Source organism: Lontra canadensis, unplaced genomic scaffold, assembly GCF_010015895.1.
Source record: "Lontra canadensis isolate GAN:19392208 unplaced genomic scaffold, GSC_riverotter_1.0 scaffold6, whole genome shotgun sequence".
NCBI lineage: Eukaryota > Metazoa > Chordata > Mammalia > Carnivora > Mustelidae > Lontra > Lontra canadensis.
This window is the reverse complement of record NW_022631000.1, coordinates 37805527-37824624: the sequence shown is the minus strand read 5'-3', so window position 1 is coordinate 37824624 and position 19098 is coordinate 37805527. Positions and strand designations below refer to the sequence as shown.

General features: G+C 41.7%; 1 protein-coding gene across 7 annotated transcripts in view; it reads right to left on the bottom strand.

Moving 5' to 3' along the window:
• Positions 1–13923: 13923 nt before the first annotated feature.
• Positions 13924–19098, bottom strand: part of LOC116864732 (IQCJ-SCHIP1 readthrough transcript protein) — a 721490-nt gene continuing 716315 nt past the window's right edge. For all 7 annotated transcript variants that reach the window (XM_032852613.1, XM_032852614.1, XM_032852615.1 and 4 more), the window contains 2 exons: positions 18038–18131; positions 13924–13975 (listed from right to left, as the gene is read on the bottom strand). In XM_032852613.1, the coding sequence (XP_032708504.1) occupies positions 13924–13975; positions 18038–18131 (146 nt within the window). The remainder of the gene's footprint in view (positions 13976–18037; positions 18132–19098) is intronic.

Here is a 19098-nt window from a genome sequence, read left to right as displayed (position 1 = left end):
TTGGCCATCGCTCTGTGTGATCCAGACTCTACGGGACGCGGCCATCCCACACAGCAGCAGGGGAGCTGATGTAGTGGGTTGGAGGCTGTGGATGTTGGCCCAGGAAGTTCTGCACATGTGTGGCCCAGGCTCTCCTGGACCCTCTCATGGGAAGCCACCCCTGAGCTCTCCTTCTTCTTCTTCTTTTTTTTGTTTTTTTAAGATTTTATTTATTTATTTGAAAGGCAGAGATCACAAGCAGGCAGAGAGACAGGCAGAGGGAGAGGAAGGGAAGCAGGCTCCCCGCTGAGCAGAGAGCCCGATGTGGGGCTCGATGTGGGGCTCCATCCTAGGACTCTGGGATCATGACCTGAGCCGAAGGCAGAGGCTTTAACCCACTGAGCCAACTAGGCACCGCCTGATCTCTCCTCCTAACAGAGAGCCTGAGAGACTGAAAAGGAAGAGCAGGCCGCTGCTGCAAAGGCCATGGCCAAAGAGGAATTTCCTGCTGAATGGGCTGCCCCAGGTCCCGAATTTACTGCTAGTCAGCCCCGTGTCTCAGATTATGTGAAGGTGTGCATAGGGTCCCCGTGCCTGCCCGCCAGTTACCACTACTGCTCAGGGTGGCTCTGTGGCTCCCACTGCTCAGGCTGCTCAGTGCAGAGGAACAACCCCTGAGTGATCCTAAGCTGCTCTTCCACAGAGTCTTAAACAGCAGATGGATCTAAGGTTGATGCAAAATAAACAGTTTCCTTAAAAAAAAAAAAAAAAAAGTAGAGGAGAAATGGGATCAGATGGTCACTAAGTTTCCTTCTGGATCTAAAAATGCTGTGATTTTTTTAAATGACTCTCTAGGGGTCCTCATTTAAAAGACAGTTCATCAGACACTTTGGAAAGATGCATACGATTCTTTGGCTTGTAACTTCAGTCAATTAAATAAACAAACCGTGTGGAGAGCCAGTTTTGTGCTTGCACTCTGCCTGGAGTTGGGGAAATGTGGGGCAGGGGTCACAGGAAGGGGTCACAGGGCTACAGGAAGATGGAACAGCTGTGTTCCAGGATCCGAAATGGCCTGAGCTTTCTATTTCTGACTCTACCATGATCATGTCCTTAGTTTACTCACTGTAACATGGAGTTAAATTCTGATAATTTATTGTCTATCTCCTCTACTAGCACAGAGGACAGTCTCCTTTATTGATTGCTGTATCTCCAATAACTGGAATAATACCCAGCACGTTGTTGGTGATTGATGAACAAGGTATAATGATGGGACACAGATTTGAAGGGTGTATTTAGAAGTGGTAGAAGAATGAGCTAATACAATGGTTTTCTGATGTCAGTATGCAAATCCCAAAGGAGTTTACAAAGGCTTTCCATGACAGGGCCGTGGACAGATGGCTTTAAGGACATCAATTTCCAGATTCTCAAATCCCACACAAACCATTTCTCAAAGTGGATCTGCCCGGAAAGTGCTGAAAAAGTTGTCCTCTCTTTTCCCCCATCTTCCCTTTTACAATCTTCTCTTACTCAATAAAGTAATGGTTTTTCTCCCAGTCTTACTGAGATGCATTCCCTCAGGTGGTAAAAAGCACCTGAGAAGAAATGCCGGGGCGTGTAGGAATGGGTTTAGGACAGTAATTGGCTCTAATGACTGACTAATACATTTTTGCAAGCCAAGTGGTCACCAATTCTTTTGTCAACAAAATTTAAATAGAACCTAATGAGTTGTCATCTGATAGATGGCTAAAAATAGTTTTTGATGGTGGATAAATCATAATGTGATTTTTGGCATATACGTCACAGGGAACTCAAAGAATTGATTGCCATTGCTGTAACAAGACACCTTCCATTTCCACCTACATATTTATGAACAAGGTTTCTCAAGGTTTACGTCTATAAAAACAAAAATGTTAATAGAAAGACGGAGAACTCTTGTCTTATTCTGTTAATAAGTTATACTCATTGAATATATGAATGAATTAGAAATAAAAAGCTCCTCTCAATGAAAGGTGCATTTTCAATATAGTTTACCTTTTTATTACATAATTATTCAAAGTTTAGAATATGTTTATGTTGTTTTAATTGATTGATTAGTAATAGTAATTATAAGAGTAACAACATAGAATTTTATTTTTTAGATCCTTATGGTCACAGGAAACTTAAAAAAATTAAATTGGTATTTATATACTACTTTTGTGCAATGAAGTTTGATAGGGTGATCAATAAAACATTTCACTAAATGAAATAAAATTACTAAATTTTAGGACTAAATTTTAGGGGGAAGTGGAATGGAAATATAAATTCATAAATAAATGATATAAATACAAAATTTCCAATAGTTAAAGAAGAGCTCTCTGGTTTATTCATTTTTTAAAGTCAAATTGCTTTGGTATTTCACTGGATACATTTAAAAGATACATTCCATTAGATGTACCAAATATATTTTTAATTGTTTGTATCTAGAAAGTTCTGGAAATTATATTCCTTGCAATTCTTTAAACATATGATAGACAAATTTTGAAGTGAATTTAGTAATGTATGAGGAATATGTTTTCTTCTTTTAAGATTTTATTTATTTATTTATTTATTTATTTATTTAGAGAGAACACAAGCAGAGGGAAGGGCAGAGGGAGAGGGAGAGAATCCCAAGCGGACTCTACCCTGAGTTTGGAGCCCAATGTGGACCTGACCTCACGACCTGAAGATCATGACCTGAGCCAAAAACAACAGTTGGACACTTAACTGAATGAGCCACCCGGGCACCCCAAGGAGTATGTTGTTTTAAATATTTTTGGAGGACCTACCTAAACAGGTCTGGAGTGCTGGGCTGGTAATATGAGTGTGACATTGCTGCACTTTTGTTATCAAACCTTGGGAAATGCCCTTCTTAATCCCTCTCTGTCCATTTCTCTTTCTTTAAAAAAAAAAAAAACAAAAACAAAAACAAAAAAAACATACCTGATTGCTTTCCTTTATTCTCAGGAAAATTCTGAGATCATATGAGATAATGAAATAATGTAAAAGGTCTAGATTACTTCCTGGGGGTAAGTTGGACACCTCTGGGAAGTTTCAATAACTTTTCAAGGCTTACAGGATACTGGGTAGTTCCTCAGAAATTGTGCATGGAAGGTATTCTTATTACTACCTTTATGTCACTGTAGTCTCCCCTTTCCTCGGTTTTGATTCAGCCCTGGAATTTCACAAAAGCAGTCTAACCTCATAGGATTAGTTTCCGAATCTCTGCATCAGAGGGTTAGCAAGAAGAGCCCTGGCTCTATTTCGGGGCACAGTCCAGGGTTCTACTCTGGTGGTCAGGAAGAGAAACTATAGACTCCACAACAGGAAAGCCAACAAGCCTAAACTCCCTTCCCAGAGGGCCATGGGGCACATGTATCTTAGCCCAAAGAATATTGTCTGAGGTTCTGAGAATTGTCACTGTTAACACCTATTCAGGTAACTGGGGAGAGTCAATCTACACTACATGGGCCACTCCAGCTTGGTAGATTATCTGACATATCTTGTATTCAAGTCCTTTCCTCTTTTTTTTTTTATTTGTCAGAGAGGGAGAGAGAGAGAGAACACAAGTGGGGGGAGCAAGCGGCAGGCAGAGGGAGAAGAGCAGACTCCCCACTGAGCAAGGAGCCTGATGTGGGACTCTATCCCAGGACCCTGGAATCATGACCTAAGTCGAAAGCAGATATTTAACTGACTGAGCCACCCAGGCATCCCTCAAGTCCTTTCCTCTGACAGATGCTTATAATTTTGTAAACAGTTAATGGAAAGTTAGACCTCAAGCCTCTCCTCCCTGTTCATAAAGTGCATTAGGTTGTGATATCAGGTGGGCCTAACGTGCTTCAGAATTGGCTTTGCCTCAGAGGCCTTATGAGAACATTGAATTTCAAATGAGGACTTTCAAAACACCGGCGGTCTTGAAAAGTCATGGAGTTTTAAGTTGGGGCGTCAGCCTAAGAACTTGTGAGGAACCGGTGGTGGGGAACTGCATAGGAAAAGAGAAGCTAGAGTAGGATTTCTCTAGAAGGTGGGCTAGAACATTCATTCCTTCACTCAGTCAAGGAATATTTGTTAGCTCCTGCCACGCCATTAGCAGAAATGCAGATAAATGCCCTTCCCCGTTCTCAGGGAGCTTATACTCTGGCTGCTGGAAGGCAAAAACACTGACAATACTATGCAATTACCCAAATGAAGACACTGTTGCAGCAAAGGAGAATAAACAGCAAATTCTAAGTAGGGAAGCAAAGGAAGACTTTCCAGAGAAGATGGCGTTTGAGCTCAAAACAGGGAGGATGGCATTTCAAGAATAAAGAATGTTGTCTCCCTGGAGGCCGGGGGGAACTTGGGATCAATGAGAAGCTCAGATGTTACCCGATTGAAATCAGAGGGAGAGTGGCTTGAGTTAGGCTCAATGGGAAGACAAGTATAAGCAAAATGGGATATGATGTCCGGGGGAGGATCTGGCTTCAGACTTAATCCAAGAACTCATAGGCTGTCGTCAGTTCTTTCTCCTTGTCCCTCACCATCTCTCAGCTCAGCTGCTTTCCTTAGCTTTTGATTCATAGTCTCTGTCTCCAGAGTGAACGAGGTAACTGCCAGACTCTTATTTTCTCCATTTAGCAATTTCAATATCCATATACTAATTCTGGGGAAGTTTCTGATTGCCTCTGTGGGGTCATATGCACAATAATAAACCAATTATTAATGGAGGTTGGGGGAACAGGAATTCCATTCTGAGTGACTGCCTGGGCCATTCCTGTGATCAAAGGGGCAGGCACCAAGTCTGACAGCCCCAGCAGAATCACAGCTGGGAAAGAGATCTCCAAAGAAACTAGAAGAATGAGAACGTGCACTGGAAATATAAAAAGTATAGCTACCACTGACCATAAGAGCAGAATTTGATTACAATATGGCAGTAGAAATATGGACGAGATGATAAGCAAAATAGGTTTTCAGGGGCTATAACTGACATTAAAACTTGGTTTTTACTCCCCTGATCTTCTGAAAAATGAATTTCTGTCTTTGGCAGCTACCTGGATGCTGTCACTGGGAGAAGATTGGAGGCATTGTAGCCAGAGAGGGCTAAATAAATACACAGAGAGAAATATATAAGTAAAAATAAATAGATAATAGAGATGTTTATTTGTTTATGGTACCTTTCTTGGTCCCCCCAAAGAATTTGAGGCAACTTATAGGGATAATATAGTAAACTAATAGTCATATTACCCCATTTTTTATCCAATTTATTATAGGTGGGCTGCAAATGTAGTTCTTTGCTTCCTGGAAGCCAAAGCAAAGAGGGCAGCATTATCAGTCAAAAAGTTTCCAAAGATTAAGTGTCTGACCATTGATTTTAGCTCAGGTCAAGATCTCAGGGTAATGGGATCCAGCGTGGAGCCTGTCTGAGACTCTTTCTCTCCCTCTCCCTCTGCCCCTCTCCTGGTTTGCAGCTCTCATTCTCAAATAAATAAATAAATAAAATCTTTTAAATAAAGTTTATGATGCTCATCAGAGATATTTGATTGTTATTGATTCTGAAACCTGAAAAGAATATCTCTCAGGCACTCATAAAGTTGTCATTGTGTAAGTATTGTTCTGTCAGAAACATAATAATTTGTTCTGTCAGTAAACCTAATGATATAATTTGTGGGGCTCTTAGAATGGTTTTCAGTGGTGGCTACTGTCATGTAGCTAAAACATTAAAAGAAGTAATATACTATGTAACAAATCCAGATTATTTTGAAATCTTCGAAAAGTCTTGCAGAAGCCAGGGGAACCCAACAGTTAGATGAGTATTAGCCTTTATTGAGCCGTGAATCCCTTTAGTCAGGGCATGAGTTCCCCATTATTCCTTAGTGTCTTACACCCAATTTATTTCTGTTACTTATATTATCAGTCTGTCCCCTAAATGCACTTGCATATATGACTTCTGGAAGAGAGGTACACAAGCCAGTGGTCCAAGTCCCCCTCCACACTTCTCCACCTACATACCAAGATATTTTGGTATCTTTTTTCCCCCTTCCCAGCTGCCTCTTATGCTGGTTTATCAAATACCCCTCCCATTCTCTACCAGTCTTCTTTGGGCAAATCATCCCATTCACCCCCTCCTGCTCTTGGCTTTAGGACTTGGAAGGTAAATCTACCATCTTCCTAAAGACTCAGCACCTCCCCTTGCAGTATGGTGAGACTGATCCATGTTTTTGGATTGTTTGCATGACTGGCCTGGAAACTGAAGCCTAAGGAATTCCCAGTGAAAATGCTTTCATCTTGAGACAAGAAGCCTGGGTAACTTTGAGTTGGGAATGACCATAGCTGCTTGTCTCGGAAATCTGAAGTAGCCCTAAGATTTGGCTTTCATTTTCTGGTGTGATGTGAAAGCAGTGCTGCTTGCCGAAGTAATTGGTAGTGGAGGAAAATCCAATGCGAACACCTGAAATGAGAGTCATTTGTATGTGAACTTCCTGCCTTCTTTGAAATTCAAGATTCTGAGGATGAGTGAGTGTATTTGGCTCCAGCCTGTAAGTATATAGACTCCCAGGTTGTAGGAAGGCCACTGTGAGGTTTTAAAGAACTAGCTAACTGCCTCAGATGAAAACCAACTGTTGGATGATTTTATCATCTAAGATTCTTGACAATGAATGTAATTTAGGAAGTGATACACATATGTGTACTTTTAAAAAGAGGAAGTGGGCGTTTAGAATTTTTGTTTTAGTGTATTGGGGACAGCATTGTTAGCACTATATTGGCACACCAGCTATGCAAATCAGGGGGTTGAGCTGACCATAAAAGAAACAAGAGAGAGAGAAAATAAGACTTGAAGTACAACTGAGATTTCAAAACCATGGTGATTTATCTAGGACTCTTTTTGATAAGGGGCAAAGGGACAACAAATTTTAAGTGTAGTCAAAGAGGGCATAATTAAAAACTTTAATTTTTAATTTTTTGAGGTTGGATTTGGCCCTTTCCTGCAAACCTCATTAGTTTATATTTCCTTAATGATTCTTGCCTGTTTATGGGGAGGTAACCCCCAGATCAGCTTGGGAAGTAGGGGAAACTCAGAAGAGGTTTTTAATTGTTTAGGTATTGCCTGCAAAATTTATAAAACCTCAATTGTTCAGCCCCTCTCAGGCTGCCTTTGATGCCTTGTAGGCCTCAGCATGCCTGAGGTGGGCCTGGCTCTAAGGCTCACCAGGTCCCACTGCTGTGACCGAGGAAATGTCCTCACAGGAAATCGCCCCTCCTCGAAAGACACGCTGGGTGGCCCTTCAGCTCTGACTGTCACAGAGGCAACACCCCCCAAAGCGCCTGCTTGGCAAATGGGCTCCAGGCATCAAAGGGGGTCTCTTACTGAACAGCACTTCTGTTCTCCTCAGCTCTCACATTTCCCTCTCCTGTTCTTGGCCTCAGCACCAGGAAGTGAAAGCTCTGTGTCCTTAAGGACCGGCATCCCCACTTGCAGTGTGGGAGACCAGTGTGGGAACTCCGAGAGGCCCCATGTTCTCTCCAACTCCCACTCTTGGTTTAGCCAGAACTGCAGGGACACGGATTTATTACTCCCATACAAAACATCCCACGCCTAACTATTCCTCCCGAGGCATGTATTACTTCCCTTAAAAAATTACTTGGCCTGACAGAGTTGCCTGGCACTTCATTCTCAATCTGATTTGCATCTGAGACAATGACATTTCTTAAAACCAGCCTTCTTAAGCAGAAGGGACAAGAGTCCTTCGCATCACTGGAAAGAGGAAACAGATGCTGTGTGATAAATCAGTAAAGTCCTTTCTCCCCGTTGCCTGTAAAAGTCACCACTGTTTTTCACCTTGAACCCTCCTATCTAAATGCTCCCGGCTGTCTTTGAAATGCCACTTCTAATATGTGGAGATGCTCTGTGACCTAAAAAGCCCCCTCACAAGGTGAGACGACATGTCATTACAGACTGTAATTTGTACCGAGAACTCAGAGACATCTGGAGCGAAGTAACTTTATGAGGCAGCAAATTAAAGAACTCACTTCCAGCCTCGTCTATGCTCTACCAGAATCAGGATACATGCCACTATTTTCTGCAAAGCCAAAAAGCAAATAAGATATTGATTGAATATAAAAGAAGAGAGACTCTAGTAGTAAACAATCACCAAGAAAGTTTGAATGTCTAGTCTGGAGGGTGAGAATAAAATTTCTTTTCCCATAAATATAGCTTTTCTATCTTGTGTGCTTACAGAGTGGTACAGGGAAGTGCATTGAATAGTTTTTAAACAAAGACCATGTTATAACCACAAGTAGAATATTGTTCTAGAGTAGAGAAAGGTATGAAGGAAATTACGCTAAGGCAAAGAATTTCTTACAACCAATTAATTAGTTCTGGTGACTCGCTTCCTACCAAAGTTACGAAATGAAATACCTTTTGGGTTCTCAACTCAGAAATTAGGAAGACACTTTCACTTTGCATAGCCCAACCTTGAATTCATAAATTATTTAATATAATATTAATTTATGTCACTTACTGACTATAAACTTCAATTAAAATATTCTGGAAAACTCATTACCCATCAGCCTATCTCATAATAAATGTGTCATATCTTATTTAGAGAAAATAAATGAATGTCTGTGCAAAAGGTAATTGGGTTTTCTGAGCATCAGAAGTCAGCTGGGATGGTAATAATCAAAATGTGGTCTTGAGGATTATAGGAACCTAAGGCTTTTCCAGATGGACACCGAAGAAGTATCCTGCAGTGACTTGATAAATATTTATTTCTAGCATCATCATAAAATCTGTTTTCTTGTCTCTGGAATGAATTATTTGTTCATGACAAATCTCATTGTGGCCTCTCTGATTCTTCCAAATGGCTAGAGAAAAAGAGAGAATGGGGGACAGGATTTCAGGTAAACTGAAGAGGTCTATGTATTGAAAAAGAGTAAGTCACTGACCTAGAGAAGATCTTCTAGAGGAAAGAGGTGGGTCTCTAGCAGTCGCATGGCATGACCAGTAAGAACACAGGGTTTGTCTTCACATACTGGGTTTGTGTTCCAGTTCTTTCTTAAAGCACTGTGGCTGTTCTTGGTTTGGACTCACATCTGTTACAGTAATGGTAGCCATTGTAACAGGGAGATTCAATGCAGTGTAATGGCTCAGACATAATCAGAGTTCATTTCTCCATCCTGTGACTGTCTGGGGCAAATCCTATAAGCAGCAGGCAGCTGTGCTCATGCAGTGAACTCAGGGATGCAGACTCCTTCTACATTGTGGCTCTGCCACCCTCTAGGTCATGTGATTGCAGCTGGTATAAGGAGAAAGAGAGTGCCTGAAGAATGCAGACCCCTTCTTAAAAACCTTGGCTGGAATGAAGACATGAAGACACCTCACACCCACTAACATCCCATTGGTGAAAATCAATCATGAGTCACATCTCAACTCAAGGGGATGGTGAGTGGGAATGCAGTCCCTGTCTGTTCAGCTGCTTGTCAGGAAATACCCTGTGACTATGAACATGATGAGGAGGCATACATTTTGGCAGATGGCAGGCTATATCTGCCATAGGGCTGTTTATCAGAGACAGCAGAGAGGACATATTCTGTGGAAGGGAAATCACTGGATGACAGATGAAAAGTTTGGAAAGGTAAAGAACTTAAGAAGGAGTCAACCAGGAAGCAGGGCAGTAGGCTGGAGAACAGTGAGATTAAACCCGTGTAAAAGCCAGGGTAGGGGGCTCATCCCTCAGCTAAGAGGAGAAGCATCAGACATCAGGAAGAGAAGAGTGTCACCAGTTAATGCCAGTGTCAAAATGGTGGATCCTGATGATCAGAGACTTTCTCTTCTAAGGAAACCTCCCTACTTGGTTCTGTGCTGGGGGCTAGTGTTACTGGAGGGGCTGAGGTTTGCTTCTACCCTCAAACAGGAAATGGAGACAAAGCTGAATTCAGGAAGTAGATGAGGATCTTTGGAGGCTGTGTAATACATACACACACACACACACACACACACACACACACACATAGAAACAGTTGCGTCAAAAAAGTGGCACACATGCTCTTTAAAGATGAAATGATGGGCGCCTGGGTGGCTCAGTTGGTTAAGCAGCTGCCTTGGGCTCAGGTCATGATCCTGGAGTCCCAGGGTCGAGTCCCAGGGTCGAGTCCCACATCCGGCTCCCTGTTAGGCAGGGAGTCTTTTTCTCTCTCTCACCTGTCCCCTCTCATGCTCACTCTCTCTCATTCTCTCTCTTTCAAATAAATAAACAAATAAATAATCTTAAAAAAAAAAAAAAAAACCATGAAATGATGACAGATGAAAATGAGTTGGTGTTTGTCAGAAATTGTCCAAACCTTTTGTTGTAAGGAACTGAACTTCCCTACATTGGCCTCACCTGGCATTTCTACCTTAATTAGCTCTTTGTACTCTTGATGTATTTAAACATGGTACCAAGGGACAGGTAAAGAATAATGAGGTGATCACAGAATGAAAGCACAAGTAGATGAGTACATCCATGCTTATTTCATCACTGTTTTTAGTGGCAGAAATCTAGAAAGATCTTTAATGTCTATCATTTAAGGGAATGGCTGAAGAAGGTATTTTCCACAATGCTGGGGATTACTATACAGCTATTAAAAAGAATGGCTTAGATCTGTAGTACTGACCTGGAAGGAGGTCCGTGGACAAAGCAGGTCGCAAAGTACTGTTCTATGGGATCCCACCATTGTATAAACAAACTGAACCACAAAACCCATACGTGTGTGTCTGTCTGTGTAAGCATGGAGAAAAGTGTGTAAGAATACATTCCAACTTTTAACATTGACATTTGGAGGAGGGACTGGAGTTTTTAACTATTTAAATATCTGTCTTGTAAGTTAATGATTAATAAACAAGAAAAAAAACCCACAAGAGTGTTCTAAATCTCAGAACCTGGTAAAATACAGAATTCTTCTTCCATCCAAAACGTGATCATTCTTTCAATAATTACTTACTAAGGATCTACTCAGTGCCAGGTGCTTTCATGGACATTATTTTCTTTAAGCTTTAGAATAATGCCAAGAGATCTTATTTATAGGTGATAAAACAAGAGAAAACAGAGCTTCATAACTTGCTCAGGGTCAGGTCACGGAAGATGATGGAGTGAGCATTTGTGCCCAATCCCTCTGGCCCCAGAGCTGGTGTACACTTGCCTGGACTGCCCGCTCCTAAAATCAGGAAGAGAGGTGGCCTTATTCCCTATTTCTGAGGTCAGGCAACCGAGCATTCTAACAAAGCCTGGTTAACTAGTAAGGGTCCTAGTTTATGAACAGAAGGGGGACCTAGAGCAGGTCAGAATCCTGTTGGGAATAATCCCAGTGCTTGTTGAAAAGCCTAAGTGGAAGGACTGGAAAGATCCAATCTTGAAAGAATCCCCTGGAGGTGAGTCACTTGGTGACACCTCTATGAGGGCAGAGAAGTACACCGGGTAGAATCTTCTCTCAGAGTCTCAGGGGAATGGGAAGAACTGCTTTGCCCCCGGAGGTGTTTCCGGGGGCCCTTGTGTGTGTCAGCACACTCTCGTCCTTCTCCAGCTAGGAGCTCTCTGGCTATAATGATGGGCTTCCAACAACTGAAGAACTGAGAGGCCATGGGTTCCTTCAGAACACATTTCCAGCCAGAGAGAGCATTGTGGGAGACAAAGAAAAAACTCATTTCTTAATTTTTATTGGAATTGGCAATTCTGGTGAGGATTTTAAAAATTAGTCTCCCTTCTCTTGGTGGGCTGAGCTTTAGCGTCACGACTTGAGGCTGTGGACGACCCAGGAGGTTTAGGTCACACTTCTGCGTTGATGTGGGCCCAGATTTTTGTGGCACTCTTCTTGGTCGGCTCTCTCTAAAAGTTTCAAATTAGTAGGAATACGTTTTAATTAGACAAAAACATAGATATTTTAGAAAAATGGTTACAGAAAAGCTAAAAAAGAACATCTAAGGCGGTGGTTCTCAATATGAGGATAGTGTTCAGGCCACACTCCGGACCAATTAAATCAGTGTCTGTGGGGCCAATGGTTTCTACGGTTCCCCAGGTGCTTCCACTGGGCATCTGAAGGTGAGAGCCTCTGGCTTACTGACAAATATTCTCACCCAGCTGCACTAGCCAAGGTCTGGCAGCTGGACTTGGTCTCTGGCTGAGGTCACTCCGGGAGATGACTGACAGCTGGTACAGGACTAGAAGCTCAGTTAGAGGACCCCTCTTTGGGGCCCACCCTTCACTCACTGGTTAGCAACCTATCCTGGTCAAAAGCCAACTCACAAAAGCCAAAATATATTTAAGGGCTGCAGTATTTTTCCATTCTATATAAAAATAACTTGAAAGAGGCCCATAAAAAAATGATTAGTGTTACAATTTTAGATTACCTATTTTGTTACATAGAAGACTGAAGATTGGCAACTCTTACTTATTTAAAATATCTATCTGGGTATTTTAAAGAAAGGGACAGGTAAACAGTTGTCTAGACTTCTATCTTCATGTTATGTAAGTGATGTAAGTGATGAATCACTTAAATAAATTCTGCACCTGAAACTAAAAATAAAATAAAATATAACAAACTGTCATCAGATTATATCATGGACCTAATTATGAAACCAGGTGGTCTGTGGGTGGTTCTGGAATGTTGATTGCACATCTCTGCTTTAGTTTATGATCTTCTAATGCATGCATGGACATTACCTAATTAAATCAATTTTGAAACTCTACTTATTGGGGAAAATCTGTATTTATATACTTTAGACTTGGCATTTTTCTTTGTAAGACCAAACAGAAGTGGTTAAAATCTGAAACATGGCAACAGCTGGCCTCAGGAAAAGAATAAACACAAAGCATCACTTGTTCATGTGGCAAATTTGGAAAATGGAGTTTTGATGCGCTAACAGGCTCTAACAAGACCAGGAGTTTGTAGATGGTAAAGCACCAACATTCCAGATTGATAACTGAGCACTGACAGAGTGCTAGTTCTGATGTTGCTCAGGTTTTCTTCTTTGGATCACACACACACACATACACACACACAAACTCTCACACACACACCCAGTTTCACACATGCTCTCTCACATACACACACTGTCTTATACACACACTCACACACTTTCACATACACACACCCTCTCTCTTTCATGCACACACTCTCTCATACACACACTCTCACATACACACACACACTCCGACACCCTTCCCAATCTTCTTGGCAATTCTCTGCTTTGCTTTCCTCTGGAGCACTTTATTTTTTTCACTGACTAAAGCTTCACGATGGGGAGTTCATTTGAGGAAGTGCGAAGAGGTTAGGAATATAGCCTGTGTCGGGCTGGCTAGTGAGCAAAAAGACATATCCTATGAAACAAAGTTTTAATTTTTATTTTACATATTTATACATAAAACTTTCAAGGAACCCTCTGAATCCAACAGAATGTTAATAGCACATCTAAAAATGAACTTCAGGTAGTCAACATTCACAAAATGTTGAAAACTGATTAAAATGTACTTATTACGGAGAGCTACAACTTCACTACGAGGCAGGCATGTATTTTCTGACTTTATAGATAGCACCGTCATTTACAGTTCTTCTTTAAAACTACAGTGAAGAATGAAAGTAGTCAGTGGTAAAATACTGCTCCAACTTAAAATCTCTAAACAAACAAACAAAAAATAATAAAGTTAAAACTACCCTCTTTGAGAACCATGACTTGTGATGGTGTCAGTACTGTACATTTTTTGTAACAATATTTTATTAAAATGCCTGATATTTAGTGGCACAGTAAAAAAAATTAAAATAAATTAAGAAGCAAAGGCCAATCACTGGACGTTAAGCTTCAGACATTATCAATGACTAACACTGATATTCGTTTGTTTCTGCGCCACCTTTAGCAACAGCATTTTTACAACCACAGAAGCAAAAAAAATTTTAGCTTGTCCTCCAGTCGGATGGCTTCTTTCACTTGGCAGGCATTTTCTCTGCCATGTGCTTCTGCTGACTTTCCGCGTGTCTGTAAAAGGAATCATACGGTTATTTAGTGCTAAGACGAATGCTCCAAACTTCTTTCTAATGCACAGTTACAACAATCCCCCAAACTGAGCCCCAGAGTTACTCACAGTGGAACCAAGAGAATTAAGTAACAGTACTTATTTCAACAGATTTTGCCCTCTTTAATTTGTATATTCTCTGTACGATTCCTTTTATTAAATTACTAGATTAACCTGAGAATGGTAGATGTCATTACTTTTGAGAAGAAAAAGCACTGTGTTTTTAAAAAAGGAGGTAAGTATCTGGGAAAATAGAGCCAACAAATGAATATGTTTCTCTGTCCCAGGTACTGCTCCTGGTGCCATGAATTTGGTGGTGAGCAGACACTGGGGTCTTTGGTTTCACGGCACATATATTCCAGTGGAGAGGGACAAAAAAGGAACCGATAGCAAAAAAGGAGAGAGCCGGTAGTATATAAGTGCTAGGCAAAAAGTCCAAACCAGGTGTTGTCAAAAAGGGGAACCGCGTGGCTACTTTATCTAAACACACGCATGCAGACACAAACATAAGCATTCAAAAGGCTCTTGACAGAAGTTAAAGCCAATAGAACCATTATATATAAAAAAAGTATATATATATATATGAGATATATATACATATATATTAGAAGTTAAAGCCAATAAAAGCAAAGCCAGTTCCCCCCTTACGAAAGCTAATGTTTCCTAACAAACTGTGGGTTTCTATAGATATCAAGATTTTCCATGTTTGCATACTCCCTCCCTGCCCCACATTAGTTCTAAAGCCATCATCATGGCGGTGAGGCTAAGTGGCTGGGTGGGGTGAGTCTTTTTAGTCATCGAGCCCTATTGCGGCCCATGAGCCCCACATTCAACCAACCCAGCAGCTGGCCAGTGGAGACGGAGGGGGAAGAATGGGAAAGCTGCTGACATCACTTGAATGTGCGCTAATTAAACATTTTCCCAGAGTGGTAGTGTTTGACGTCTGCAAAAGACAAATGTTTCGATGGACAATTTTAGGAATTTAAAAATTTGGCAAGAGAAAACATCTTAGGCTGTGGTTTTCAGCTGTTATCAAAGGCTCAGGGGCAGTTTTTGTATGTTGCTTAGATTTGGGTAGTCAATGACGTCAAGTTTAACTCACTGGTTTTGTGCAGAATGTCTCCTATCTGGGGATAGGGGAGGCAAACCACAAATACTTTCAGAAATAGGGAAGTGACAACAGTGTCCTTGCCACATTCAACAGCCCACAAATAATTGGTGATATTCATTTAATAATAAAGGAACTCAAGAAAAAAAGATCAGCCCTTTACTCCTAAAAGAATACGCCCTTCAGTGGACCCTGTCATGGCCCTGATTATGTGTGTAAAACAGCTTTGATCATCTTCATCAAGTAGTTTACAGGCCTCACTTAAATTCAGCTCAAGAAATATTTTGATGCCCACTGAGCTAAGATTCCACTATAGCTAATTAAATTATAGTTTCTACAGCAGTTAAAAAATACATGTGAGTGCACACGTGTGTGTATACACACGTATAGTGAGGGGTTTTTCTGAGCGAGAGGGAAAGGACAGGAAATAGCTTCAGAAAATATTGAAAGCTGGGTGTTATCCTGAGACAGACATACAAGCACGGATTTCATTAACATTTTAAACAAAGGAGGGAAAGGGTTTTAGTCCATAAAGCTAAAAGGTTCTCATCAACTATTTATATGAAAGTCCTTATTAGCATTTGTTTGACTCAAACCCCACAAGAATTCCTTTTTTAGCAACTATCATTACCGAGGACCCGTGCCTGGCAGGCCCTGTCCTAGGCTCTGGGGACACAGGGGAGAATGAAAACGGCCTGGCCTCTGCTTTAGAGGGAGGAGGGGTTTGTGTGCAGTGAGTGAGGAGAAAGAGCAGATGATGAAATACAATACGATCAGGATCCACGTGGAAGGGATGCCATGTGGCCAGGAACACGGAGAGGGTCCTACCCCAGTCTTGGGAGCCGGGGCGGGGGCGTCAGGGAGCTCTTTTCTAAAGAGGTGTTACCGAAGCCAGTGCATCTCAAATTCGGCTCTGCTTTGGAATCACATGGAGAGTTAAAAAAAAATCCAAATACCCAGGCCACCCCACAGAATCATTAAATCGGGATCTTTGAGGGTGGGACCCAGGAATCAGCAGTTTATAAATCCCCAGGTGATTTCAATGTGCAGCCGAAATTGAGAACCACTCATCCGCATTGACACCTGGAATGGCAGAACGTCTCACTCTCTACTGGACAGGTAAAGGGAACAGGTGAACAGAACTTCCCAGCCGATTGCCTCTGCCTTCTGGGATCCGGCTGCAAAATTCTGACTTTGCTATGTTCACATACCCTCAGATTCCCCCAGGAGCAAAGTGACAGTTTGCAGCCAGGAAAGGACACAGGAACTTCTCCCCACTTCCTCCACTTTAAAGGCTTCCTCTAACACCATTAAATTAGTAACTCCCCTCCTTTTCATCCCGTGATTCTGCCTGCCCTGTTTCCCATGATCGCACCAAACCCAAGTACCAGCTTAACACTCCGAGAGGAGAGGGGAGCCTCTCACCAGTGTCCCCACCGGTGTTGAGGAATGCCAGTGCTGCTTTGAGAAAAGGCCTTTGCTGTCGCAGGCAAGTCACGGAATTTACAAAAGAGTTCACCTATTTTTTCGAAGATGCAGGTTTTGGTCTTAGATTTCACTAGTGATTTCCCATCATCTTAATAGCTATACACAGATCTCTTTGACTAAAAAAAAAAAAAAAAAAAAGGATGTGTCTTATAGTTGTTGGGGCAGTACCTGGAGACATGGGTTGAAGGCAGTAATATTATGTGAGTATTACTGTGATATTTTAGATACAGGCAAATATACTAAGAAGGTATGAAGCCTTCTGGCTTTTTGTTTTTTGTTAGGGGTGAGGCACTATAGTACTCAAAGCACACAACACAGATCACTACTCATAGTTCTTTTTTTTTTTTTTTCTAAAGAAAAAAGCCTAAACATAGTTCTGTAGCATTTATTTTGCTACCCAAACTATTTTTATAACACTGAATTTAGAAAAATAATTTAGCTAGCGTTACACCTTGAGAAGAGGTCCTGTGGTAGGTGCTAAGCGCATTTTCCCTACATGTGTTTTCAAAGCTTCTCTCGGATGGTTCTAGATCACGTGGTTAATTCCTTAGGTTACTGTGAGAAGCGGTATTCTTTCTCTCCTTGGGGAGCCTTCGACTCTCTGAATCCCATTTCTGGGATTAATAGTAGTTATTACCTCTTGGTTTAAAGACTTCACGTGTACTGTTTCAGAAAAGATAGCAAAGTATATATGAGATCATATGCATGCTCACGGTATTTCCCAGACTTTATATACTAATGGGGATAGGCTTTCCTACAAAGAGAACTGCTAAGAAATGCCAGATCTTGACTGGCCTTAGCCTCATTTCCGTCTCCTGATGGGGGGGGAGGCAACATTCTTCACCTCTGTTTAGGGGGTGCTTGGAGTCAGGCCCTGCTGGAGACTCAAGTCCTGGAGTGTCCCCCACAGTGAGAACAATCTGGTGGCATTGGCACTGTGGAAAGACGCCAGGGTCCCTGCCTTCTGGACACGGCAGGTGTGGGTGAGATCTGGGTCACAGAGCACCAAATGACACCCTATGGCACCCACTGCACGGCTGCTTGTGTGCTGGATGTGGGCCAGTGTGGAATGGCGTCCAGCTGGCTGCCCAGGAGGACAGTCCTCCAGGAGAAAGTCGTCCTGGTCCAGAACTGCTGACCTGATTTTGGGGGTGGGGGGAGGTGGTGGTTATGAGAAATCCTAATGTACTGGGAGGACGGTTGTGAAAAAGCAATGCATTTGTGTGTGTTGTGTGTGTGTGTGTGTGTTTAAGCAGTGCCTTTGGAAAGGAGTTTTAGCCACTTCCTCTCCATCTAGACAGCTGACCCCAGCAGAGATGAGGTGAGTTACTCATGGAAGTAAGGGGAAGGTGTTCTCTAGAGCCTTAATTCTTCAACTCAGACCACCCTGGGCTTCTTTCCTTCTTTGGCAAGGGCGAGCCTCACTGACCTGGTCAAGTCCTCAATGTCCACCAGCATGGCGTCTTGCTCCGTGTGCAGCTCATCTCGGATGAGGAGCAGCTGGACCAACTCTTCATTCAAGCCTGGATCGGAGAAAGGGGGCATTTACGAACGGACACAATCGCATCCAAGTCAGCCGCTATATGGACCATTGCACAAGTTACTCTGGCTAAGATTTAGAATTCTTACGTTAGCCCTTCACAGCCCAGGAGAAGTCCTCGGTTTGAGAACATGACTAGTTGGCATAATTACAGAAGTGTTGGAAGAAAAGGGGTAAAGTAGGTAGTATTTCCAGTGACAGTCACATTAAAGTGGGAAAAGAAATCGTTAGCTGTTAGGAAAATAGCTAAAATAACAGTGAAGGCTGTTCTCAGCAATATCTAAGTCCTATCTCAAGAAAAGCGAAAGCCAGATGCGTAAGACCTTGAAATCTCTGGATGAGTACCAAGGAGAAGATTCCTTAGGATTTATACTGGGAATAAAACATATGTAGATAGAAACATTTCTAATCGTCCTGAAGTCAGTGCACTGGGTGAATTTGGCTCCTATTCCTGAAAAATAGGAACAAGCAAGGGGCTCTCTTATTTTTAACCCTTAGACCGAAGCTTTTAGGTCTGGACACAGGGACACATGCACCATAGCGTTCATTTAGCAGCAAGAGCTCTAGGCCCAGAAACAAAGGAAAGGAAGGAGGTCTTCCGCTCGGTTCTCCTTGGAAGTGCTTTTAGAAATTCTGACTTCAAATGATGTATTGATCTGCCTTTAGTTCAGATTAGTTTCCAATTTTAAAAAGGGAGGGGAAAAATCATACAAAGAGATCTAAATTCATCTACTACTAAAAAAAGCTGGATGATAATTTTAGTATTTAGAAGTCTAAGGAAGACGTTTCAGTAGTAAAATATCAGAAAGCCTTTTTGGTCCTTGAAAGAATTACAGTCCTAGTAATTTACTCTCAACTAGAATTAAAATGTAGTAGAATTTAAAAAAACAACAACTCTGTGAATCTATGGTTTCTTTTTTTTTTTTTTTTTTTTTTTTTTTTTTTTTTTA